Consider the following 25,415-nt stretch of genomic DNA (forward strand, 5'->3'; position numbering starts at 1 on the left):
AAAACCTGGATATATTTAAATCCCCTCAAAAAAACATGATTTCACAAATATATTGGTTCCTAAGAGAAAAAAGTGGCTCCAAGTCACAATAAAAGCCTTTCATAGGAATGTAATAAACTTGTTCAAAGCACCTGTTTCAAGAAGGAAAAAATATGTACCAGAAATGACTGCATTTTATTTTTTAAAATATTTACAGAAAACTGTTCAGGAACTCAGCTTTTGGATAAAGCAATATAAAATGAATTTATTTTCCAGGAGTTCAAAACCTTGTTATAGTGTTTTCATTATAAACCTATCGGTTCAAAAAAGAACTACCAGAAAAACTCCCTATCAATAGCACCTTGAACTTCATGGTCTTATCACTATACAAGTTCTTACTATAAAAAAAATAAAAAACAACAACAACAAAAAACAAGCAAAAAAGAAATTAAAAAATCTATTTACTCAGTATGAAAACTTACTACATTACCAAACTTTTTTTCTCAAATAGGACATATGAAGAACAACCTCTGAGCAGAAAAAGGTTCCACTCAATACAGTCCAATGACCTCTGTGCTATTTAAAATCACAAATACTTTTAAGTAGCATCCAGTTTATCTAAATGCATATTAGCGATTATAGATTGCATGAGTCCATTTTAAACTTAAGGGAGAAAGCCTATAATTACAGATTTACTTTAGTAAATACCAAATATTGACTTTAAAAAAAATTCTCACATAAACATACAAGAAAATTTTAAAGTGAAATAAGCCACCCTGTTTTAAGTTCATAGGCAACAAAACAAAAAATATGCCTCATTAGTGTTTTCACTATGAGGTCTAAATATACAAACAAAATCAAAGCAATAATGAATACTATTAAAACCTGATAAAAATTAGACAGAATATCAACAAATGTAAAAAAAATACAATGTATTATATGATAAGTTTGAATGCAAAAACCACATATTTATTAAACACATTATTAACTTAAAAACACCAAACCAGTTTGTTTTAAAGTGCTCCTCATTCAAGACCTTGAACAAAACCATCACTCCAGAGTGAACTAAAAAAACAGTTTACAAGGCAAACACTGACAATAGATATGAACAGAAACTACAAAAAAAATGCTATTTGTTCTTTAATTAAATAATGCCATTCTCAAACAAGTGATATAGAACAGTTTCCTTGAGAGAATTCTTTTTGTATAAATATTTATAAATAAAAAATGTCTCTAGATATTCTAAAGAGCTGCAAACATTAATACCTTAAAACTGCAGCTTAATGTCTATTTTAGGAGAAAAAAAGCACTAAAATCCTCTTCCATTGAAAGTCATTTATTTCTCTGGTGGACGTGAGCAAGGTCACTACAACATTAACCTCTTTTCTAGAACAGTGTAAATACCAATGTATACACATCTTAAATTTGGTAGGTCATTGTTTGATGCAACAGAAAAATAAATAAATAAAAATTAAATACTTTAACCCAACATTTGGTATTGACAAATCAGTAGTGTCGACTTCACATATGAAGGACAGCACGATCTGGTTTGTAAAAAATCCTCAGTGTCATGGGATTTGGGCTAAAAATATTTAGAATAGTAAATGTTTCCTTTTTGCTTAAAGGAATACAGTGCAGTCACCATCAAGATGCTATCGTAACTCATTTTCAGCTGGGGGAAAGTGACCATTTGGTCCATGGCACAAGTTACATATATCACACTTCTGTCAAACTGAAACCTTATGTTTATAAGATCTCATGTTTATAAGCTACAATATACTGACTAAGTTGTCAGTCCCTCACAGTTTTTTAGAAAAATATCTACATTTGTCCTTATGGATGTCAAAATGTTACACCATCATTTGTTTAAAAAGAAAAAAAGATGCACATTCATACTGTGAAGTTATTAGGAAAATACTCTTGCAAATAAACTATATAAAGATAAAATACACTTCAAAGGTATGTGGTTTTTGTTTGTTTTACAATATACTATAAAGTGCAGAGAAATCCTAAGGGAAAAACTACTCCCTATAACATAGTTTAATTACAGCAGCTTTTGCATAGCAATACTTAGAGGAAGTTGGACACTTCTGTTTCCTCAGGAAGAGAAGGATGAAAGAGGATCTTCCAATTCGGATTTTTTTTTGGCCATTAGTCTGCTTTCTTCAGGAATGGTTGCTGATGCCAAATCTCCATTAAGTGTATTTCTTGAACAGTGAAGAGGCCCTATTAAGAAATTGATTAAAAGGTTAAACAACCCATCAATATTATTAACTCCAATCCTCTGTGGAGAACATTTTAAGTTTTCTATTCAGAGACATGAATTCCTTTAGCTTCCTGCTAGTTTTTTTATCATTTGTTTAAAGAGAAAAATCTAACTTTCCTTTTATTGGCAGTCATAAGGAGAAACTTCAGAATTCATGAGATAAATTATAAAACTACCTGAAGTAGAGATATTTATGTTGTTCATCCCTGGAATTATGGATGGCACATAATGGGCAGTCAATATTAGCTGAATTGAATTTAGTCTTTCTTAATTAACTATAGTTTTTTTCAGCCTGACAGTTTTAATAATGTCAATAACTTTGCTTTTAGGCAAAGAAACCATGACCCAAAAAAAGGTTACATGCCAAACACAAGATCAAAAATTGGTAACACAACTAGGGCTGATTCAGGTCTTGTTCTTCTCATCAATAGACTTTCTGAGCAAAGTGGAGAGGGTAACCCACACTGAAACTTCCCACAGTTCCATCTGGAAAGCAACTCAGAAACTACCATTCTAGCTGCAAGTGAACACAACTAAACACACTGGCATGGTCCGGTTCCAAGGCAGCTGTACTTTTATAGGTATATACCGTTTAAATTTAACATTAATATTTATTACTTTTATTTTTTAAATCTAGTTAATAAAAATAGGAGTAGCTGCATCTCTCAAAGAAAAGAATATTTAGGGATAAAGACTTTCAACTAAGACTGCCAACTGCAAACCATGTATTTTCTAAGAAAGAGCACTCCTTTAGTCTCTGCTTTGTCTGCTAACTGTGACACTACACATTAGGATAAACAGAAGGAAATCTAAGGATAAAACCTCTGACCTAGTCTACACTGGCCAATTTTTAAAATTTCTAAAGAACTGATAAACCTGTATGTATATGAATACGTATGAGTTTACGGCCATAGCACCCTGAACGCACCCAGTCTCTTCTGATGAATACATATGCGTGTGTGTGCACATGCATGTATGTGTGATTAGTTTTGTTACACTCCTTACAACTAAATTAAGGAATGCTAATGGAATAAGGCTTAACACTTAGATATTATATGAAAACTGTGGCTAAAACAGAAGAGACCTAAGGAAAATGGCTAGCTTTGAAGAAATTAATACAGCTATCGCAAATGATAATGTTCCCCTTAAAGAAAAAGGGAAGTGGCATCTAGAGGAAAGAACAAGGCAGCATTGAGAACTTTTTCATGAACTCTGGATTAAAGGCTCAAAGATAGAGGGCGGAAAGAACAAGGTAAATAAGAATTCCGTATTACCCGCATCAGATAATAGTTTTTTCCCCCACACCTAATCTCAACCCTCTTCCTCTTTTCCTTACCTCCTCCAACTTGTGCTAAATGCTCAGGAAGGTTTCTTTCTCCCTCCCCCTTATCACTCTTACCCCTTTCCTTTCTTCCTTCCTTTATCCATTGCCCCAACTTAAATTGAAAATGGTAATGAGCACAGAGCAGGGCTTTATATCAATAAGTAGATTATTAGTTTTGTAATTAGTTTTTTGTAATAAAAATGGTCATAAAAAAAGATACCATCAACTTCTAAAGATCTGAAAATGGCCAGCAGTCCCTTGTAGATCTCCATCACCTGCATGAACTCTACATTCTCCTATTGATAAACCTGTTTAACCTGGGTAAGTAACACAATTCCATCTTAATCAATGTTTTCAATGTATTCAAATACTAGAAATCCAACATGGTTGTTTTATCCTACTTAGCCATTCTATGAACTAGCTGTGCTCTTCTAGGCAGTCTTTAGATTGCCTAGCCACCACTTGTATGTCATTTCCACAAGGGAAATAAAATCTGTGTTCCACACAACTAACTTACAGACAAACTCTTGGCACAAAATCTGTTATGTAATTAGGAACTGTATGTAATTTCTACCATACATGCTTCACAGGCAAGAGTAAAGACTTTGAAAAGCAAAACCCTATTGATGGAATTGTAATAAGACTAATTGTGTTCAGTGGAAATCATGATCATTACTGTCCAACTAGATAATCTGATACACTTTCAAAGTTTTTTCCCTAAAGAGAAAAATAGTTAAAACTTAACATAAATCACAAAACCTTTTCTAAAATATTAAATCAAAGTATACTGCCAAAAATGTAGAAAGTAGTAAGGGATAAAAAAGGTACAGGAATAAACACTACTATAACTGACCACTACCACTAGTAAAATATTACCTTCTTTGGCCATTTCAGATTATTTCATTAACAATGTTGATGTTTACCTTTGAACTTAGAACTTGCTTTCATTTTTTTCTTAGAAATATAAACTTGCCTTAAATCTTACCCACAATTTACTTCTTTCTTCTAAAATATTTTTTAAATGCAATTGTGGTGAGAATGAAAGATTTTGGTATTACATGTAAGTCTAAGATACGGTATTTACGAAGGGTTACTCAGCATGTCTTAGTTAATAACAAAGGCATTTGTAAAAGGATATATGAGCATCTGTTGATTATGTACTGTTTGCTTAACTCTCAATGAAGGAATTCAGTACCAAGTACAATGGCCCAAATATAGCGTTTACTTGTAGTATTCTTCATCCCAACAATTACAAAGACCCAAAATAATTTTGCTGAATAGACCAAAGAAAGACAAACCCCAACTAACTTACTCTCTGGGTCTTCAAGAGACACATCATTACAAGTGTCTGTATCTGAGTAGGTTCTTCGGCGACGCTGGGAAAGTCGGTGAAGTGCAGACACTGGTTCTTTTACAGAGTGGCTACTCCTGCCAATTAAATAAAAAGCACTAAGCTGTAAGGCCTTAAACAAATGAAAATACCCTCAACTTATCTGGAGTTTTAAATGACTTTTCTCTAAATGAAAGAGGAACTGTTTTACGTCCAAAGTTCTATTTTAGTAAATTCTACTTGTTCAGAGGTCAGCCCACAAGTAAGTCAAGGTGTTTAGAATATGGCTGATAACTGGAATAATATGACCCTGTGAGCTGAACTAAATGGAAAGGGGGTACAATGAAAGTGATTTCTTTTATAGAGGAAGATCCAGCTAGCTGGTAGACACATTGGGGGGTTAACTAATGTCTGAAAACTAAAAGTTATGGATTTCACAATCCACAGCACAGATCTAGTATCATAACCGATTAAAACAGCACGGTGAAGGGGGATAAGCAGGTGGCTGGGAGCACGCTAGAGGTCAACTCACTGGCAGCAGCAAGACAAAGATGGCAAATGGAGGATAAAAAACTATTTTAAAAAGCCTAGAAAAATAAAAAAACTAGAAAAATCAGTCTAAAAAATTCAACACAGAAACAAATCGCCACCACTGAACAGCATCTCGGCTATCACTGTATGAAAGCCCAACATTTCAGTTGTTAACGACCTTATTCATCAAGAAGAAAATAAACATTTTTTAATTATTTAATATAAATAATTATATCTTATTTTAGGTAAAAAGGATAAATACAGGTAAGAAAAATTTCTCTCATAAATATAAAATTTTGTCAAAGGGATCAAGCTTCTATTTTTCTGGAAAATTCAGTTGGTGGAACTCTTTATTTCTTGATGAGATTGGATACATGGAGAACATCATCACTGGACGACTCTGAACACATGACAGTTCAGTCAAAGACTACATAACCATCAGAGGGAGAAAAACAGTGACAGAACAATGATAAGGCGTCTGTTAGCACTTATCCTTAATGTAGAGAAATGCCAATGTCACTATAATCTCATCACTTTCAAATGAACCAAGTAAGACAACTGCAGCAATTTAAAAGAATGTCACCTACCAAGATCAAGAATACTCTAATAGCCTGGGATATTGGCAAGATCTGTTTAGAAGGTAATTTTTTTAATGTGTTGATATGAAGATATACTTTAAAATACAAACTAGTTTTACAATGAGATATCACTTCACACTAGTCAGAATGGCTATCATAACCAAATCAACAAACAAGTGCTGGCGAGGTTATAGAGAAAGGGAACCCTAGTGCACTTTCTAGTTGGTGGAAAGGCAGGCTGGTGTAGCCCCTGTAGAAAACAGTGTGGAATTTCCTCAAAAAACTAAAAAAGGAACTGCCTTTTGACCCAGAAATTCCACTGATGGGATTATACCCTAAGAATCCTGAAACACCAATCCAAAAGAACCTATGCACCTCAATGTTCATAGCAGCACAATTTACAATAGCCAAGTGCTGGAAACAGCTTAAGTGCCCATCAATAAATGTGTGGATCAAAAACCTGTGGTATATTTACACAATGGAATTCTACGCTGAAAGAAAGAAGGAACTCCTACCCTTCACGACAGCACGGATGGAAGTGTACAGTATTATGCTAAGTGAAATAAGCCAAGCAGTGAAGACAAATAGCACATGATCTCACCCATAAGTGAAAACTAATCAACAAAACAAACGAACAAGCAAAAAAGAACCAGAGACATGGAAAAAAGGAACAAACTAACAAGGACCAGAGAAGAGAAGAAAAGGGGATAATGGGGGAAACATACAAAGGACCTACGGACAAGGACAATGGGGAGGGGACTGTCTTTGGGAGCAGGTGTTGGACAGGGCAGGAGAGAGCAACAGGGGGGAAATGAGGACAACTGTAACTGAACAATAAAAATGAATTTAAAATGAAATAAAAAATATATCAACTGGTTTTTCTGTCTTCTCAGTATTGTCTTTAGCTCCTAACTAAACAACAGCTCAGCATAAATATATAATGCTATAAAAAGCTGTAGCAAAATGAGCAAGCCTAAGCTCTGGAGCCTTGATATATCAAAAATGGATTTCTACAAACTACGGGTTGATATAATTTCAAATATCTAAAAAAGGTACAATAGCTGCCTTGTACAAGGCACTTACCTTGCTGGTTAATTTATTCTCTCGTTTTTTTTCTTTACTGAATACCAACTGGGGCCAAGCCCTATACTAAGCACTAAGAGATAAAAATGCTGAGCAAATCAGAATCAGACTCTGCCCATACAGAATTTATATTCCATACCACTTTATTGTAAAGGTCCAAAGAATTTCCCTAAGTAGGTATAACAAGAAGACGTGGTCCAAAGAAAAGGTAGCTGTACCTCTCTGAACTGTAAGAACCAGGGTGACTGACAGAACGCTTCATCTAGAAATTTAAAAAAAAGAAGCATAATCCATTAGTGAAGTAGAATAAAGCAGTTCTGATATATTACATTTATTCAAAGAAAAAGGTAGCTGGCCAAAACAAAAAATATTTTTTTACATACTCAAGTAACATTATTAGCACAATGTCAAGCTTTCTCCCTAATAACCATTAATGGGAATCTTTCTCAACACATACCAAAAATGTGCTGTATTCTTTTCTCACTACTACAAACCAGACTTCATATTTTATATCATATTTGTGTTTGTATGTATATACATAAATATAAAAAAAGTATACTTAACTAGTCCCCCCAAAATCACAATATTTTTGACAAAAAGGTATATGTAGTAAGCCAGAAAATATTCTAATAAATCCCTCTCACTATATCTTTTAGAGAGCAGGAATAGAGTCCGGGAGCAAAGCTTCTCTTTACCATTCATTATTCAGGAAGCTGTTATACAGATGTTCTAAAGTGTGTTTTTCATGGAAGATGGCATTAATAATTTAAGTCTTTAAAGAACTCAGAAGAAGAACCCTAAGGTTCAAAAAGGTTTCTAAAACCATATATTTAAAATACAATAAATAAAATTTATTAAGCAGAGCATTAATAAATATGACAAATACTAAGCATAATTTAGAAGATTCAGCTAATCCACTAAAAAAATGGAAAGAAAAGGCAAAATAAAACAGATTATTTCAATGTTTCACAAGGTAGCAAGAGAACAAAGTTTATTATACTAAAAGCTAAGAATGGTTGCTTTCATATACAGGGCCCAAGAGTCTTCCAGGTCCAATTCAAGTCTAACCTTTGTCTGATGTAAATAAATGCCTTCTACATTTGTAACATGAGCCATCTAAGAAATCCCAGTTGAAATGATAAGAGTTATGACCCATCCACTTTGTAGTCCAGGGACATCTAATATAAATGACACTAAGATGCAACTGGACATTAGTATCTCCTTGAACAAATATCACTTCCTTTAGAATTACTCACTTGACATCCCCAATACAATTATCATTCAATCTGTGGATCAAAATGACCATTGTTTGAACTTCCATGTTGATTTGAAATATAATTGAATACAAGTTAATTTCAAGAGACACAATGAAAATAACTACATAAAATGGTTATAACTATCATGTTAATTTTGGGATTCTCCAATGTTTCAACTTTATTTTTCACCTACTTGTTTTCTTAAAGGATTTTCCCATGAAGACTGTCTGACCTAACTTTCCCTGCTCTACGTCTCTAGAACGAACTACATAAGCCACAATCTGTGCTTTAGGTGAAAAGGAAAACCGCACAGCAAGGAAAAGTGAGCAGTGGCCTCTAACTTGATTTCCTGTAATGTTTTATTGATAAAAGGTTTTGGTTTAAAAGAGACAGCTATTAGAGTTTCTTATACATTAATACATATATGACTTCTCTGGACTATAGCGTTTATAACAGAAGGCATTTTCCTCAGAAGTTCAAAGCAAGAACAAAGCAGGTTTGAGGTATTTTTATTGTATCTGACTCTATAAAGTACCCTTTAAGTTAAAAAAAAAAAGCATATCCCTTATACATCAATCTCAGGAACATAGCACCAAATATCCATCTCAAAGGATCGTTTTTTTTGTTCAGGTATATGTGTTACTTAACATTTCACAATTGTTCTGGAAGCAACATTTCACAATTGTTCTGGAAGCAACACTGTCATACTGTATTCTACTCAACACTACTGTCCTGTGAGATGTTATTCAAAAATAAACAAATAGGGTTTAATTGTCAAATAAATTTCAGTACTATTTCTCCTTCTCAGAGATTCATCATACACTTTAGCACAAAAGGTATGACAGAGATGACAGAGAAACCCAATTTGTTTAAGTTAAACTAGCACTTCCCAAGCTAATCTGGTCATAAAGCTCATTTTCACAGTACACCTATCTCAGAAGACACTATTAGTCCATCATACATTGATTAAAAACTAGTGGTCTAAATAAATTTAGATAGTCAACTTTACTAAATCTATTATAACTAAGTTTGCTGGGGTAGATAACTGAGCCTAGGAGTAAATTGTACCCTATTCTTTCTTCTAATAAATACATCTTCAGGTAATTACTAGAATAGTAGCAAGTAGAATAATTGCTAGAATAGGTGGCATTCTTCCTTCTATAAAAGGGCTCCTGAAAACAGTTTCATGAGAAAACATGTAAAGTCTCATCAAACCCTATCTCACCTGAGGGTTCCCCACAGCATGCTGGAGCAAGTTTACCAGCTTGAAAAGGACAAGAAATCTACTGCCCCTCTCAACAGTTACCACCTCACATAAACAAGGCAGATCTTTTGCAATGAGACTTGGATGAAGAAGACTGATATTACAGACACTTGAGGTCCAGAGAGATTAAGAAACTTGCCTGCTCAGAGGGTTCGAATCCAAATGCAAACTACAAAATACTGTTTCCCATGTAACATGCAGCTTCAGATTTCTTATAACTTCTGTAAAAATTTGCTTAATTTTATCCCTATGACATGTTTTTACCAAATAGAACAGTTCTCCCCAACCTTGTATCATATCATAGAACCCAGAGAACATTAAAATATTTTCCTGGCACACTGGGGCACATGGCACAGCTCCTCCAAGTGGAGAGGATCGTGACTTTGGCACATGCTGAACTCACCAAATAAGAGGGTCCAGTAGAGAATATGAATACAATTTTTACAAATCCAGCTTGTGGACTATTTCCCTCCCACTGCCAGATTCCGGTCTTAAAAACAGAAACATGCAATATTACTAGACGAAAAACAGTAAGTTCCAACCATTTGAACAGGAGAAGGTGACACAGGAGAAACTAAGGGATCCGGATGGGAGAGCTGAAACATCTCAGGTTTAAACTTGGCATTTGCTATCTTCACACATTCCTCAAGCGTTGTGATGAACGTATTACATGTAGCACTAAGTAGAGAAGAGGCCTCATTCATGTTCTGAAAAATTACAGACAGAGTTGAACAAACTTATACACAACTATGTGGAATCATGTGCTACCTTACAAAAATGCAATGAGTAGGACACCTGAGTAGGTTATATTCAAACCTATTTAAAATACAATACATTAAAATTAAAGCAACACTCCGAATAATAACCATCTGTCTCTCAGGTAAACAATGTATGAAATTGGATTCTAAGAAAAAATAAGTTTTACATTCAAACCAAATATCATACTGAAAAACTGTGTACAGAATTTATCTTAAATAAATCCAACCTAAACAGCAATTTCATAGCTGTCTGAATTCTGAAGGTGATCACAGTAGTGGAACACCTGGAGAGTTACTTAGCAGCAGGCATGATTCAGATCTACCGCAGGCCCATTCTCCCATTTCTTTTTTTTTTGGAATAAAAACCACTAAATTTTTTAGGACAGCAAAGTGCCCTGACCTTGGGGGATAAATACAGACTGGTTGAAGCCAGTCATGGCTATTCTAGGACCCTTTGTCAAAGACTCATTTTTCCTAGTTTCCATTGACCCAGGCAAAGAAGATGATGAGAAATCTGCTGGGAAGTTTCTAGAATGTCTTGTCCCCTGGGTTTCCCTCTACCTAGGCTACCCAACTGCCTCCTGCCTCTGTGTAGCCTTGGCAGTTACCTTGAAACCTTGGGCCTTAAGAGAAAAACCCAAGACAGAAAGAATGGCAAAGCAGAAAGATGGGACATGCCTGGGTCCCTGATACTGTCCCTGAGCTGCTGGAGCAGATGTGAGGGCACACCTCCAGAAAGCTAATGGTAACTTAATACATGGCCATAGGGTTTGATGTGCCTACAACCAAATGTGACCTACCTCACACAAGATTCCTCCCCAACAGCAGAAGATAACAGGAGGGGTAGGAAAATTTCTTATCCCATTTCTCCCAAGTTAGGCAAAAGGGCACTAGAAACCATGCTGTCCTTTGAGCCAGAAAGCAATAGGGCTCACTGGTCCTGCTTTATCAGAAAGAGTAAGCCTAATTTATAGCCTGAGTTCTGATTCCTACATCACTGTTGTGAGAATTTTTTTGTTATATCATAAACCTAAATTATCAACTCTTAGTAGTTATGTTATGACATTATTACAAAAGAAAGAGAATAGCAATTGTCCAATAATTTCAAGTAGTCAGCCTGAAGAACAAATCCTGGAATGCTGCTTCCCCACTCAAACCACCCAATTACTGATTGGCTGCAAAGATAGGCCTTGATTCCCTGAAGAAATGTGCTGCTTCCTGCTTTACTCTGCCTGCACAGATACAATCTAGATGATCCTACAGATTTCTAGACAGTCCACAGTAGGGAGAGCTCAAAATAGCTGAAAATAACTCATTCTGAAAATGCTTCCCTGTCATCTTATGGGAAGAACCTCACTCATTAGTTGTACTGCAGAGCATAATCAGACATGAGAGGATCGTCTTTGTTATACCTCTATGCTGGGAGATGAATGATTCTCGTCATGGTGAACAAATTCTTGAATCGTATGAACTTGCTGCATTAAAAGGTCACAGTAGAGGCGAAGTTCAGACATTTTGGTTTTCAGAGATTCACTGGTTTCACTTATTTCTGAAAAGAACATACATAAACATTCAATTAGATAGGTTTCCTATTTGGGGGCAAAACAACAAAATGCAATCATCAAAAAAGACAGCGGCTCTCTCTATGGAGCGTGCTGGCCCCTTTCCTAGCCCCTCTGTGTCCCAATGTGCGCTCTCTCTCTCTCTCTCTTTTCCAAGCACTGTGAGCCTCCCCGCCCTCTTCTGTACCTCAAGGCACATCTCTCTCCCCTTCCTTGTCTTAGGCAGGATAAAAAAATTTTAATTAAAACTACAAATAATATCTATAGTGACAGACCTTGGAAACAGGACACAAAGGCTCAGAGGAAACCACCTTCTCTTCAGATAAATGGAAAAAAACTGGCAGTCACGTGTCAATCATGAGGTTTAAGTAGATTAATTTTTAGAGACAGGGTGATGACTACTGAATGTCTCATACAAGATATTTCCATCCCATCACTCATCTTTCATTAGAAAAGTGCTTACTTTTCTTATTTTGTTAGTTGGCTTTTCTTGTCCTTAACTCATTCTTCCTGTTCTGATGCTTGAGTTCTCTTAATAATATACAAATTCATAATTTTAAAAATGTCTTACACATGAAATTTAGCAATCTTTCACCTGTCCTATATACTGCAAATACATTCCAAGATCTTTCACTCTCTTTTCTTTATTGTATATTTTGGCATACAAAAGTTTTTAATTTTTATGTAATGAAAACCACTGTACATAAACATCCATTTATTTCCTTATGTTCCTTTTATAGCTTCATTTTTACATTAATTATTTTCAATATTTTTGATTAAGAGTTTACCTTATTTTGTTTAATATCTCTGGACAGACTAAATATCTAGCCATAATCTCAGCCACTCATATACCAATACCTTCTAAACTACAGGTATAAGCAGCAGAGGTAAGAAAAAAAAAAGACACCCAGCAGGTCCTGGTGCTTCTCCATCCCTGAGAGAATGGCACTGTTTTGTTGTACTGGCCAAAAAGCCACTCCAGCCAGAGTGGACCAGAACAGCTCTATGTGCCCTTTTAACCTAACCTTCTACCCTATTGAAGCCCATTCCTTCTTTTTAACTGTAGTAAAACATATTACTGCTAACCATTTTTAAATACACAATTTGCTGGCATTAACTACATTCACGTTGTCATACAACCATTATTCCCATCCACCTCCTGAACTTTTTCATCTTCTCCAAACAAAATCCTATACACATTAAACACTATGTAACTCCCCATTTTCCCCTTACCTAGCACCTGGAAACAGCCATTCTACTTCCTGTTTCTATAAATCGGACTCCTCTAGGCATCCCATATAAAGTGCAATCATGCAATACTTGTTCTTTTGTGACTGGTTTATTCATTTAGCATAGTATCTTCAAGATTCATCCATATGGTAGGATGTGTCAGAATTTCCTTCCTTTTTAAGGCAGAATAATATCCCATTGTATGTACATATCATACTATGTTTATCCACTTATCTGTGTCTATGGACATTTGGGTTGTTTCCACCTTTTGGCTACTGTGAGTATTCATTCCTTCTTACCCTACCCTTAGCCATGCTATTCCCATGATACTCATTTCATACATTTGAAAATTGTTACATGTTCAATCCTTAGCCTTCATTTTTTAATGTCCATAATTTAGTTGCTTTCACTAATTTAAATGATTTCTATCTATTGTTTTTAATTATAAAAGTAATATAAGGTCAATTTTAATTATAAAAATAATGAAAATAATATAATTAAAATAATTTCTACTGTTTTTAATTATAAAATAATATAGGGAAATTTTTTGGAAAATTGAAACTGTAGAAAAGAAAAATTTAGCAATTACAATCTCACTACCAAGATATAAATACTATTGTTATTTTCACATTATATATGCATATAATTGAATACCATAAATTATTTGCTTTGCTTTTTATTTTTATTTAGTCCTTTTAAATTGGCAATATATATACATGATAAAGTCAAAATGTATACAGTGCAAAGTGAATCTCCCTCCCACAAATTCCCTTTACAAAGGTAACAACCTGACCAATTCTTACATGTCTTTGCCAAGCTGTCCAATGAATGCATATATAATTTTGAATCCTGTTTTTTTCAATTATCATTTAATCTTGGGCATTTCCTCACATCACTGAATTCCTTGTGAACATTTTACTGCACATGTAATAACATATCAGCCTATGGAAGCACTATATGATTTACCTATCCATTCCCCTGAAATTCAAACCTTTGTATTGTTTACAATTCTTTTTCACTATGATAAATATCTATGTATGTAAATCTACATTTCTGATTATTTCTTTGGGATAGATTACTATAAGTGAACATGACAATTTATATTTATGTAAGAAAATATTCTCACTGCAAGGAAAGTTACCTTTCTCTTTTTTAGTCCTAGTATCAGTCAAACAGGCTTTGGAGCTCCCCAGAGCAACCAGCCACCTCTGTCTTTCGGCTGCATTCACCGCCTTCATGTAGAAATGCTGCTCTCCTGGAATGATTAATTCCATTCGCGTGTTGTCTGCTGAGTGGACTAGGATGGTAAACAAAAGGGAAATACAGCCATGGACTTAAGTAAGTTGGGGACAATGAAATCATCACTCTTCCTCAGTAGAGCGGTTTCAGGCACCGAAGGAAGGGGCTACCTATTGGCACTCTCCAAACCACCTTTCTCACACCTGCCCCAGCTGACAGTGCTGCCACACGAAAGAAAAAACACCAACAAGTTAACTACTGAGAAGTGAGAACTAAGAACTCCCTCCCTTGGGGCCAACTATACCACCTTAAATACATATGCATTATTCTATTTATGACACAATTTTTACTGATTTCTCTGAAAGCGGTACCACAGACTGCTTTGGCATTCCCCCAGCCTGGGACAGTGCCTGGCATATAGATGAAGCACAATAAGTAGAACTACAATCACCTTCCATTAGAACAAAAGTTTTCAACTAATGGGCATATTATAATCACCTGGAAAGCATGAATGTTTTGGAGACCTTCTCCTCTTCCCTTCCATCCTCCTCCTCCATTCCTATACCCTACCTTTGATACTCTTAACAAAAGAGAGCCGATCAAGAATCATGCTGAGCCAATGCTAAATCTTGGTTATAAGACTAAATGTGTTACATTGTCATTAATCACCACTCAGCTCAGAACAATGAGGGCACGGGGATACTAGAGCAGGAGAAAAAAGAAGTCTTTGTTCTAGTAGAGGTGACAGTTTAACCAAGGAAACAAACTGACACACTAAAAATAATCAAAACACCTAAATGTTGAACTCTCTGGTACAGAGACTTCCACGTGTAATTATAATAAGAACGGTAAGAAGAGAAAGAAACTAAAACAGGCTTCGAGAAGAGGGATTTTTGAAAGCAAAAATGAATCTGCCTAAAGTTGAAACAGTAAACTGCATGAGAAAAGTTCTGGATGAAGAAATAAATATATGTACTGAGAATATCAGGAGACAGGCCTGAATGGAGCATTGTGTTGCATTACAAATAATGATATTCATGAATGGAGAAAGGGTCAATGATGGGTGCAAAAGATTTCTAGACTAGGCTAAAATTACCGAAATCCCAGAGCTCCAAGAGTAACTCTTTTTTGCTATTTACTAGTGAAAGTACCAATAGCTACTATAAGAGAAAACAATGCTCTAATTTCCGATGATGTTTCTACAGAATGAAACTAAAATACGATGACTCATTTTTAAACATACTAGAATTTATTTTATCAGTCAAGGGTTGTATCCTCCAAAGTAGTCACCTGAGAAGGCCACAAACTTAAGCACAATGCTTCCAAACCTCCAACTTCTTTGAAAAATGGACAAAATCTCTATATGTAAAACTGCAAAACATTACTGAGAGAAATTAAAACCCTAATTAAATATAGGACTATATACCATGCTTAATGGATCAGAAGACTCAACACTGTCCTCTCAATATAGTCCTTTCTACACTGATGTATAGATCAATACAATTCCAATCAAAATTCCAACAAATATTTGTGGATATTTACAAGCAGATTCTAAAATGTCTAAGAAAATGCAAAGGGCCCATAATAGACAAGACAATGCTAAAAGAGAACTAAGATGATTTCAATTATCTAATACTAAGAAGTATAAAGCTAAAGAAATTAAGAAAGTGTGATATTAGCACAAAGATAGAAAAACAGGCCCATGGAACAAAAGTCTAGAAAAAAAACACAAGTACACGGTTACTCACTTTGTGAGAAAGATGTCTCTACAATACAGTGGGTGAAAGGTTGGTCTTTTTAATAAGTGGTACTCGGTCAACTGGATTCCATACATGGGGGGGAAAAGCATCTTGACCCTCTACTTGAGATCATATACAAAAATAAATTTTAAGCAAATCACAGACCAAAATTAAAATTAAATATAGAAACTAAAACAATAAACTTTCAAGAAGGTAACAGAAGATTTCTTAAGTGGGACATAAAAAGTTCTAGTTAAAAAGTTGACAAACTGGGTTTTAATGAAATTAAGAACTTGTGTCTATCGAAAGATACCATTAACAGAATGAAAATGCAAAGGACAGAGCTGGAGAATACCTTTGCAATACAAAAGGTCATTCGGACTATACGAAGAACTCCTACAAATCAAGGTGAAAGACACCCCAATTTAGAAATTGGGCCAAAGAATTGAAAAGGGACTTAAAAAGATAAAGTTCAAACAGCTACTTATATCTGAAAAGTACTCAACATCATTTATTGAAGAAATTCAAGTTAAATCACTGTAAGAAAACACTATACACTAGAAATATTCAAAATCCTAGCTAATACCAAGTTTTGTGAAGGATGCGAAGCAGCTGGAACATTCATACTCTGGAAGATGGAAAACAAATCGGTACAACCACTTTGGGAGACAGTCTGGCACTACCTGTGACAAACAGTCTCCCTCTGATCAAACTTGAGGCAGGCTCCTCTGGGCCCTCTGCTCCACTAGGACTTGGACTTCCCTCCCTGTCTTTGTAGAATCCAATTTTAGCAGGAATCCTGCCAAGTCAGTTTAGCCAGAATCCACTGTCTATACCTGATCTCCCTGGATATCTGACCAAATTCCTTTTCCCTGCCACCTCCCAGGAAATATCTGATCACCCTGGCCCGCCTTTCACAAGAATCCTGTTAGGTCAGTTTCGCCAGCATCCTCCTGTATCCCTGAAGTTTCCTTTTAGTAATTTCCCGTCCACCTATCCCCCATTCTGCCCTTTGGTTATAATTCCCATTTTTCCTGTGTTCAGTATTTACAGTTGAGCCCAATCTCTCTCACCCACTGCAAAACCCCACTGTTGTAGTCCCTATACCTGTTACAGTAGACCTGAACAAAAGTCTGTCTTACTGTTTTAACCAGTATAAAGAGTAGTTTTTCAATATCTGTTAAAAGTTGATTTAGCAATACCACGCCAGTTCTAGATATAGACTGAACAAAAATGCATATATATTTCAATAGAAGAAGTACATTACAATGTTAATGGCAGCCTTATTTATAATAGTCCTAAAATGGGGAAAAAATTCAAGCATCCATCAACACTAGAATGGCTAATCAAACTGTGGGGTGTTAACACAATGGAAATACTACACTCCAATAAAAATGACTGAACTACTGTTACACAGAAGAGCATGGATGAATTTCACAAACAAAATGTTGAGGGAAAGAAGCCAGACAAGAAGAAAATACTGATTTATTCCATTTATAAAATGTTCAACACCAGATAATACTTATCTCTGGCAATAAAAGTCAGATTAATGGTTATCTTTTAGCAGGACTAGTGGCTGAGGGGACGTGATAATATCCCAGCATCTGAGATGCTGATAATATTCTAGTTCTTGATCTGGGCGGTGGATACACAAGCGCATTCACTTTGTAAACATTCTTCAAACTGAATATTTAAGATCCATTCCATTTTATTATGAGTCTATTATTCTTTAATAAAATGAGTAAACAGAAAATAACAACAAAAATGCTACTGTAGCTTAAAAACATTTTGGAGTTGTCTTAGAATTCTGCTACTTAACAGTCTTTTGAAATCCTCAAGGTTGGCAAATATTTGAACTTTGAATATAGTTTGATTTCTGAGTCTCATCAAATCTTACTTGGAATTAAATCTGGGGAATGAGATAAAACCATCTTTTTTAAAAAAAAAAAAAGATTTAAAAAACTCATGCTTTCAATGTGCTCCTCTTGTGTGATTTTTAAAAATAAAGCAACAAAATTAATCCCATATATTTCAGGGGACTCACAAGTAACAATACACCAGTCTGAAATATTTCTGTATCTTATATAACCAAGGCTCCCTGTAGGAGTTTAACCCTCACTCTTCTAGAGCTCTAGTTTTTTCCTTCAGTTCTCTTTGAAGAATTCAACACTTTTCATGATCATTTTGCCTGACCTCTCCTACCTACCTCCACCCTACATACCCCAACCACACACACAAATAAATCAGTGGTCCATGAAACCTTCCTTCATGAAAAGTACAGCATGATGTACTGCTTTATTTCTCCCATTCTGGAAGAACACTGTATGGAAAGGGAGGTGGGAGGGTACATTTACAGCAGAGAAACCTGACAAACTGCCTCAGCCACAGAGTCAGGGTTAATTAAGAGTGCTATGTCATGTTGATAGTACACACTCTTGTTATGATGTGATGAGGATGGCACTTTACCTCTGTGATTTTCTCCCTTTAAATCCATAACTCCAGTCTAATCATGGGGAAAACATCAGACAAATTCCAGTAGAGGAGCTTTCCTACAATATTCCTGACTAGTACTCGTCAAAACTCTGAAGATCGCCAAAAAGAAAGAAAAGATGCCCTGGCCAGTGCAGGCTGGAGCATTGCAGGTCTGATCCCCGGCTGGAACATCTACCCTGGTCAGGGCACATACAAAAAGGCATCCAGTCAATGTTTCTCTCTCACATCCACATCTTTCTGTCTTTCTTTCCCTTCCCTTCTCTCTAAAAGCAATGAAAAAATATGCTCAAGTGAGGATAAAAAAAAAAAGAATGAAAAGAAAACATTACTACCCAGAAGAACTTATCTCTGATTCAGCAAAAGAACCAGTTTATGATTCTGACTTCATACTTTATCAAAAATCTACAGAGTTTCTTTATATTCAGCTTCCAATTTTTACAATTCCTTTCTACAAGGATGAAAAAGAACACTGGTGGACTCAGCATGGATACATGAGTGGCATCCACAAGTAATTGTCTTTCAGCCCTGGCTGGTGTGGCTCAGTGGATTGAGTGCCAGCCTGCGAATCAAAGGGTCACTGGTTCCATGCACAGTCAGGGCACATGCCTGGGTTTTAGGCAAGGTCACCAGTAGGGGGTGCAAAAGAGGCAACCACCCACTGATGTTTCCCTCTCTCTCTCTTTCTCCCTCCCTTCCCCTCTGTCTAAAAATAAGTAAAATTTTTTAAAAAAAGAAATTATTTTTCAAGTCCAACCTGGAAGACATGCACTAGTACTTTGAAATTCAATTCAAAGTATGTTTATAGAGAGAAATATCAAACACTGTACTTAACAATGCTAAGTGCTGCTCCTGGATGCTAAGGAAATAAATGGTATTAAAAGATCCCTACTTGGCCCTGGCCAGGTGGCTCAGTTAATTGGAACATCATCCTGTATAGCAAAAAGGTTGTGGATTTGATTCCAAGTCAGGGCACGTTACTTAGGCTGAGGGTTCAATCCTGAGTCAGGGTGTGTATGGGGGGCAACCAGTTGATGTTTCCCTCTCACATTAATCTCTCTCTCTCTCTCTCTCTCTCAAATCAATAAGCAAATCCTTGGGTGAGGATTATAAATAAATAAATAAATAAATAAATAAATCCCTACTTGGTTAAAAATGCTTTTTTGCTGGTTTTGGACTATGCTACAGAACCCTTTACTTACCTTTACATAACTTCACAGTCCTCTAATTCACTTACCTTTAATTTCACAAACGGCCATCTTTATACTTCCTTTGCTCCCTTTGCAAACATCATCTTGTGAATCATAGTAGGACAGAATTCCATTATCTAAAACAAACCAACGAGGCTGCCAACCTACAAAAACATAAACAACAAGAAATTACTTTCATCACATAAAAACTATGATTTTAAAACTTACCATCCATTCTATTTCTTTGCTCTAAAATAACATTTTGACAATGAATTTTTTAATTGACAAGCCTTGCCCAAACTGTTTGGCACCAATCTCCTCTTTGCTGAGAAAGATTTCTGAGGAAATCTCTAGATCAGCATAAATATGAGGAGTAACACCTTTATTCTGGCTCACAACCTTCTCACTAACAACCCGTAAGATCCGTCCTCAAATGCAGCCCTACACAGGGTGCAATATAACTGTCCCTTTTTTTCTAAAAGGGAGCAGAGTTTGGGTCATGATATAATGGAAAAAGCAAAAGAAGACCTGAATTCTAGCCCTAGCTCTACTACCATTCTTTAGCTGGATAACCTAGGACAAATTTTTTATTTCAATAAATATCAAAAATGTCCATCTCTGAAATGAGTGAATTAAATAAGAGGACCTATTAGGTGCCACCTATGTCTCTAATTCTACAATGTGACCTTCCCTCTCTTATAAAATACGTTTCCTAAGCAAACTCCTTTGCACACAGTGAGTGCTGCTGAATGACTTCCAGTGTCTTAACCAGAAGATGCATGCCCTGTGATGAGAGCATGGATCCCCACCACCTACTCCTCCTTGCTCTGCTGCTGCACAACTCTGGCAGAAACGCTAGAAACTGCAACCATTCATTTAATTAGTACTTATTCAGTGACTAGAGCACACAGCTATCACAGACTTGGCTCCAAGGCAAAGCTGGGGATGAGGATGATGGCTTTTCTCAGAGCTCAGCTCCCACTCTTGGCAAGCCAAACTCAGTGTTCCCTGAAATCTTACTGAGCATGCTACTAATTTACAACAGTTCGCTGATTAATAACATGGTGACCGTGCTGAAGGGAGTGTGACTGTCCCTGTTCTTTCTGTAACTATTAAATCACAATTCAGCCTGCTCATTTTGGACATAGCCTACTACATGATTACTCAATTCCGTATTTCCAGGGTCAAACAGTGACAGATGGGGGAAATCATTCTTAAATCCTAATGCAGACCCAGGATTTACCTACACAAAAGCCTTTACCTGTAGCATTTTTAAAATGGCAATGCTGAGTCATCATAAAAAGATTAAATTTCACAGCAGGGAATTTTATAATACAGTTCGGAGAAATTGATATCCAAAAAAAGTTTCTGATGCTTGGAAAATTCTTTTTATTAAATACTGCATTCCCTAATGAGGCCTAGTAAATTAGAAGGTAAGTTCTTTTGGTCCATGAACTTTAACTTATTTATTATTGCATTCCCAGCACCTAGAATGGTGCCTGGCACATACAGGTACCTAAAAAGTGCATTTCTCAAGTGACTGATTGAATGAAAGATTAAATACCAGAAAAGTGAGATATTACATGTTATCCATAAGAGTATAGATATGCAGTATATGCATGAGAGTATGTTGTATCGAACATGCATAGAAATGATGAAGACATTATCTTCCTAAACACTAAGTCACCTGGGCAAACAAACTGTAAGCAGAGTATGTTAAAATACACTCCTCCACCCCAGGCCCAGTGTGATTTCGTAAGCTTACAATGTTGTAATTCAGTATGTCTTCAAAACAAATATTGAGAAAAATGATTCATTAAAAGTTTACAGCAACTAGAAAGATGTCCATGGTTAATTAATCTACGACTGTTCATTATCTCTTCACACCTTTTTGAAGAAATACTTAATAAAACAATCTCTAATTGATTCATACATTCATAAAACGGAAGGCTATATCGTAAAAAGAAAAGATTCATAGATATTCCCTCTTTTAAACTCTTTTTTTAAAAAACACATTCTTTTTATCTCCAACTACCAAATGTTACTAAAATCCTTATTCTCTACAAAGGATTCTCAAAGAACACTGTGATTGAACTGGAAGGTTCCTTAAAGATCACTTAGTATGAACAGCTGCTCAGCTTTCTGACCTAAGATGAACTAAAGTTAATAATCAGCATGCCACTGAACCAAATTTAAATTTTAAAAATGGAACTCTTTCAACCAGAAGATTTAATTTCATCAAGCTTCTACACTGCATACTAGCAGTTAACTTAAATGCTCTGCAATGACTAAAACCTTAAGCACATGTGGTTAAAAAGTTCAATCAGCTGGTGTTCAGTGCTACTGAAGATGAGAAAGACAGCCAGCAACCAAGACCACACATTTCAATACAGTAATAAATTATGACTCATCTCAGTAATTGCCTGTTACTCTGGGTTATGCATAAGCAGCTCCTTCAAAAGACTTCCCAAAACACATAAACATTTGCATTGAGATGATCATTTGCATCTCAAACCACAGAAACTACTGTCTTAAAGTTAATACAATCTCAACTAAAAAATATGAAAATGCTTAATAAAAAGTTTGCCTCATTTTTAAATGTTTCCTGTTAAAAGATATTTATAGAAACAAACTGACATTTTAGTGTAAATAACATAACATCCATCTATCATAAAAAATAAAATATTTGCTACTATAAATCTGGCATACCAATGTAATTAATTTAAAAAACAGGCAACTGTAGCTCAGTACTTATGTCTCAAAGTGTTTATGCGCAGATTTTGAGCAAGGTCAGGCAGACACAAGTTGAATGTACCATACAATTACGAAGAGGTAATACTTTTGGCAGGGTGAAAAAGTGGGCAGCAAGTCAAGAGTTACCTATTATACTGGACCAAGAAATCTGTTTGCTATTTAATCTTATTTAAAACCCATTATGCTAAGCAAAATAAGCCAGGCTGTGAAAGACAAATACCATATGACCTCACCTTTAACAGGAACCTAAACAACAAAACAAAGAAACAAGCAAAATATAGCCAAAGACACTGAAATAGAGAACAGACTAACAGTGTTCAGAAGGGAGAGGGGAGGGAATTTCAGGGGAATTTCAGGGGAGAATGGGAAGGGTTTACAGGAACAAATATAAAGGGCATATGGACAAAAACTAGGGGGGTGGAAATGGGAGGGAGGTGGGGAGGGAGGGGTTGGTGGGCTGGGATGGGAGTAAAGGACAGAAAACTGTACTTGAACAATGATTAAAATAAAATTAGAAAAAGAAAAAAGAAAAAATAATAAAACCCATTCCTTTTCCTCTAATTTGGTGAGATCATAGAATTCTGGATGGGAAGGCGCCTTCAGGATAAAGTAGTTGATTACTTTGGCCTTGGATTGAGCTCTTGAGAGCAAGCGACTTGTGGTTACAGCTGGCTGATGGCAGAGATGGGTCGAGAACTCAGATTTGAGAGTCCTAACAAGTCAGGTGGTTAGCGTCATGGCAAAGGCCATTGTGTACTGGTCTCATTTCTACAGAAACACCTAACTGGGGAGTTCCTTCCAACCCCCTTCATGGGTGAAACTGACTTGCCTGCTCCACTTCGGAACACTCTCTTCCACATATTTCTCACACCTTCCTGAATTCCAAAACATAAAGCTACCTCACCTACAACCAACTCCTAAGAGAATATTACCCAGGGACAACTTCCAAAATCATGCTTGCTACGCTCAAACTTCAAGAGGACTATTAAAATAAACCGCGTTGCTAAGGAAATTAAAAAGAAATAATAGAAAAAGATTTCTTAAAATTATATCTTGATCTTAGGGGGCCCATTCCAGTCTTATACACTGACAACTCAGTTATTAACAAAATGTTGAATGAGGTGTAAATAAGGTCAGAGATTGCAACAGCACATGTAGAGTGCCTGAGAATTGTTCAGAAAGCTACAGGAGTAAGCAGTATTATTACTCCAGCCAAGGGGTGGTCAGGTGCACTTCCCACCCCCCGAAAGGCGCGCCGTCTGAACTGTGTCGCCTGCAGAGGCCGGAGGGGCTCTAACAGGGACACGCACACGAATTAAGCCCGGGAACCAAGGAGATTCAATTCGCTGAGGGTCACCACGGGCCAGGCAGTGGGAGGGAGAGCCCCTAACCTGCCTTCTCCGCAGCCTCCTCGGCTAAGCCCGCCCGAGCCCCCTGCCCGCTGCCCCCGGGGGGCCGGAACCCTCATACCAGTGAGATAGTTGGTCCACTTGTACAGAACCCCCTCCATGCTTCACAGCCCGGCGCCGCTCATCCTCCTGGCCCGACGCCGGCCGCGGTGATGGGGCGAGCGCGGAGCCTGGACAGCCGCTCCCGGCCCGCCGGGCCCCTTCCCGGGGCGGCCCCGAGCCCCCCTCAGCCCGCGCGCGCCGCGGGTACGTGGCGGGCCCTTAGAGGCCGGGACGACGGCCGCCGCGTGGAACTCGGGGGCCGTGATGCGCGGACTCAGACATCCCCGGTAGAGCTTGGGCGGCGGCGGGGACAGAATAGTAACCGCAGGCGGCCTCCCGCTAGCGCCTCCGCGCCCCAGCTGCTCCCTTCCTAGCCCCGGCAACTCCTTCCTCCTTGCCTGCCTTCCTTCCCCCCGGGCTCCCCGTTTGTTTTCATTGACCCCGACGTCGCTTTCACTTCCTGGTTGAAAGGGGCTGGCAGGTCCCGGGAAACCCCTCCCCGGCGGCGCGGCTGGAGGAGCGGGCGCTGCCGGCTGCGGTCCCACCGCGGGCCCGGGCTGCGCGAGGGCGCGCCGGCGTCGCTCACCCTCAGACTCCCAACCGGGGCGCCCGGCGTCTCCTCATCCTCCCTCCGGCCTGTGGCTGGGGCTCCTTCGGCTCCCGCCGCCGCAGCGCGGACGCACCGGCCGACCGACGCCCAGGGCGGGGACCGAAGCCTCAGGGCCCGGAACTAGCAGACTCGGACCCGAAGCCTACCCAAGGGGGTGGTGACTTAGGTCTCTCAGATTTTCTGTAACTGAGTCTCAGGTTTCTTCTGGTTGCCCCCCCCACCCCCCCACCCCCCACACACACAAGAAAACAAAAGACTTCCAATGTAGGTTTCTTCCCATCCTCACATTCAGGGGGTCGAAAGGTCCCGGGAACGCGGTATGTCACTGAGAGTCCCCTGGCCTGGAGTTACCAGGAGCCCCAAGGAATGAATTGTCGTCTGCCCTAAATGATAGCCACGACTTCATTTAGAATAGAAAACATGGACTCAAACTCTGGAGCTTATTTTATTCTAAAAATGGGGGTTTTCCCCTAGCTTTTATGATTTTTAAAAATCACTTTTGAAAATGATTCCAAATTAGATTTATGGAATTTTGCAGGCTTCAGACAAAGCAGTAACAGTAGGCTCAGTGTTGTGGCTTTTCTTAGGATCCCTGAGGTAGAATAATTTATCCCCTCCCAGAACCTAATTTAGGCCTAAGCATTTCTGGTAAAAAGTCTTTGGGTATTCACTTGGAAATAAGGTGAATTGGTGAATTAATACAGAGATGGATAGTTGGAGAAGTACTAAATCAAGTATAGTTAAACGTTGATAGGCTCCAAGTTGTAGGTGAAAGGCCATG

The 25,415-nt window shown here is 37.4% G+C and overlaps 1 protein-coding gene across 1 annotated transcript; it reads right to left on the reverse strand.

Annotated features, from left to right (window-relative positions):
* Positions 1 to 155: 155 nt before the first annotated feature.
* PLEKHA3 (pleckstrin homology domain containing A3) lies at positions 156 to 24,475 on the reverse strand. The gene is made up of 8 exons (XM_045830826.1): positions 24,044 to 24,475; positions 19,867 to 19,983; positions 14,303 to 14,458; positions 11,782 to 11,918; positions 10,154 to 10,318; positions 7,310 to 7,353; positions 4,882 to 4,997; positions 156 to 2,205 (listed from the first exon to the last, which is right to left on the reverse strand). The coding sequence occupies exons 1-8, from the start codon at positions 24,081 to 24,083 to the stop codon at positions 2,078 to 2,080; spliced, it is 903 nt and encodes a 300-aa protein (XP_045686782.1). The 5' UTR covers positions 24,084 to 24,475; the 3' UTR covers positions 156 to 2,077.
* Positions 24,476 to 25,415: the final 940 nt, after the last annotated feature.

This window comes from Phyllostomus hastatus, unplaced genomic scaffold (genome assembly GCF_019186645.2).
Source record: "Phyllostomus hastatus isolate PE091 unplaced genomic scaffold, TTU_PhHast_1.1 phas_contig_1, whole genome shotgun sequence".
In the NCBI taxonomy this organism is placed as follows: Eukaryota; Metazoa; Chordata; class Mammalia; order Chiroptera; family Phyllostomidae; genus Phyllostomus; species Phyllostomus hastatus.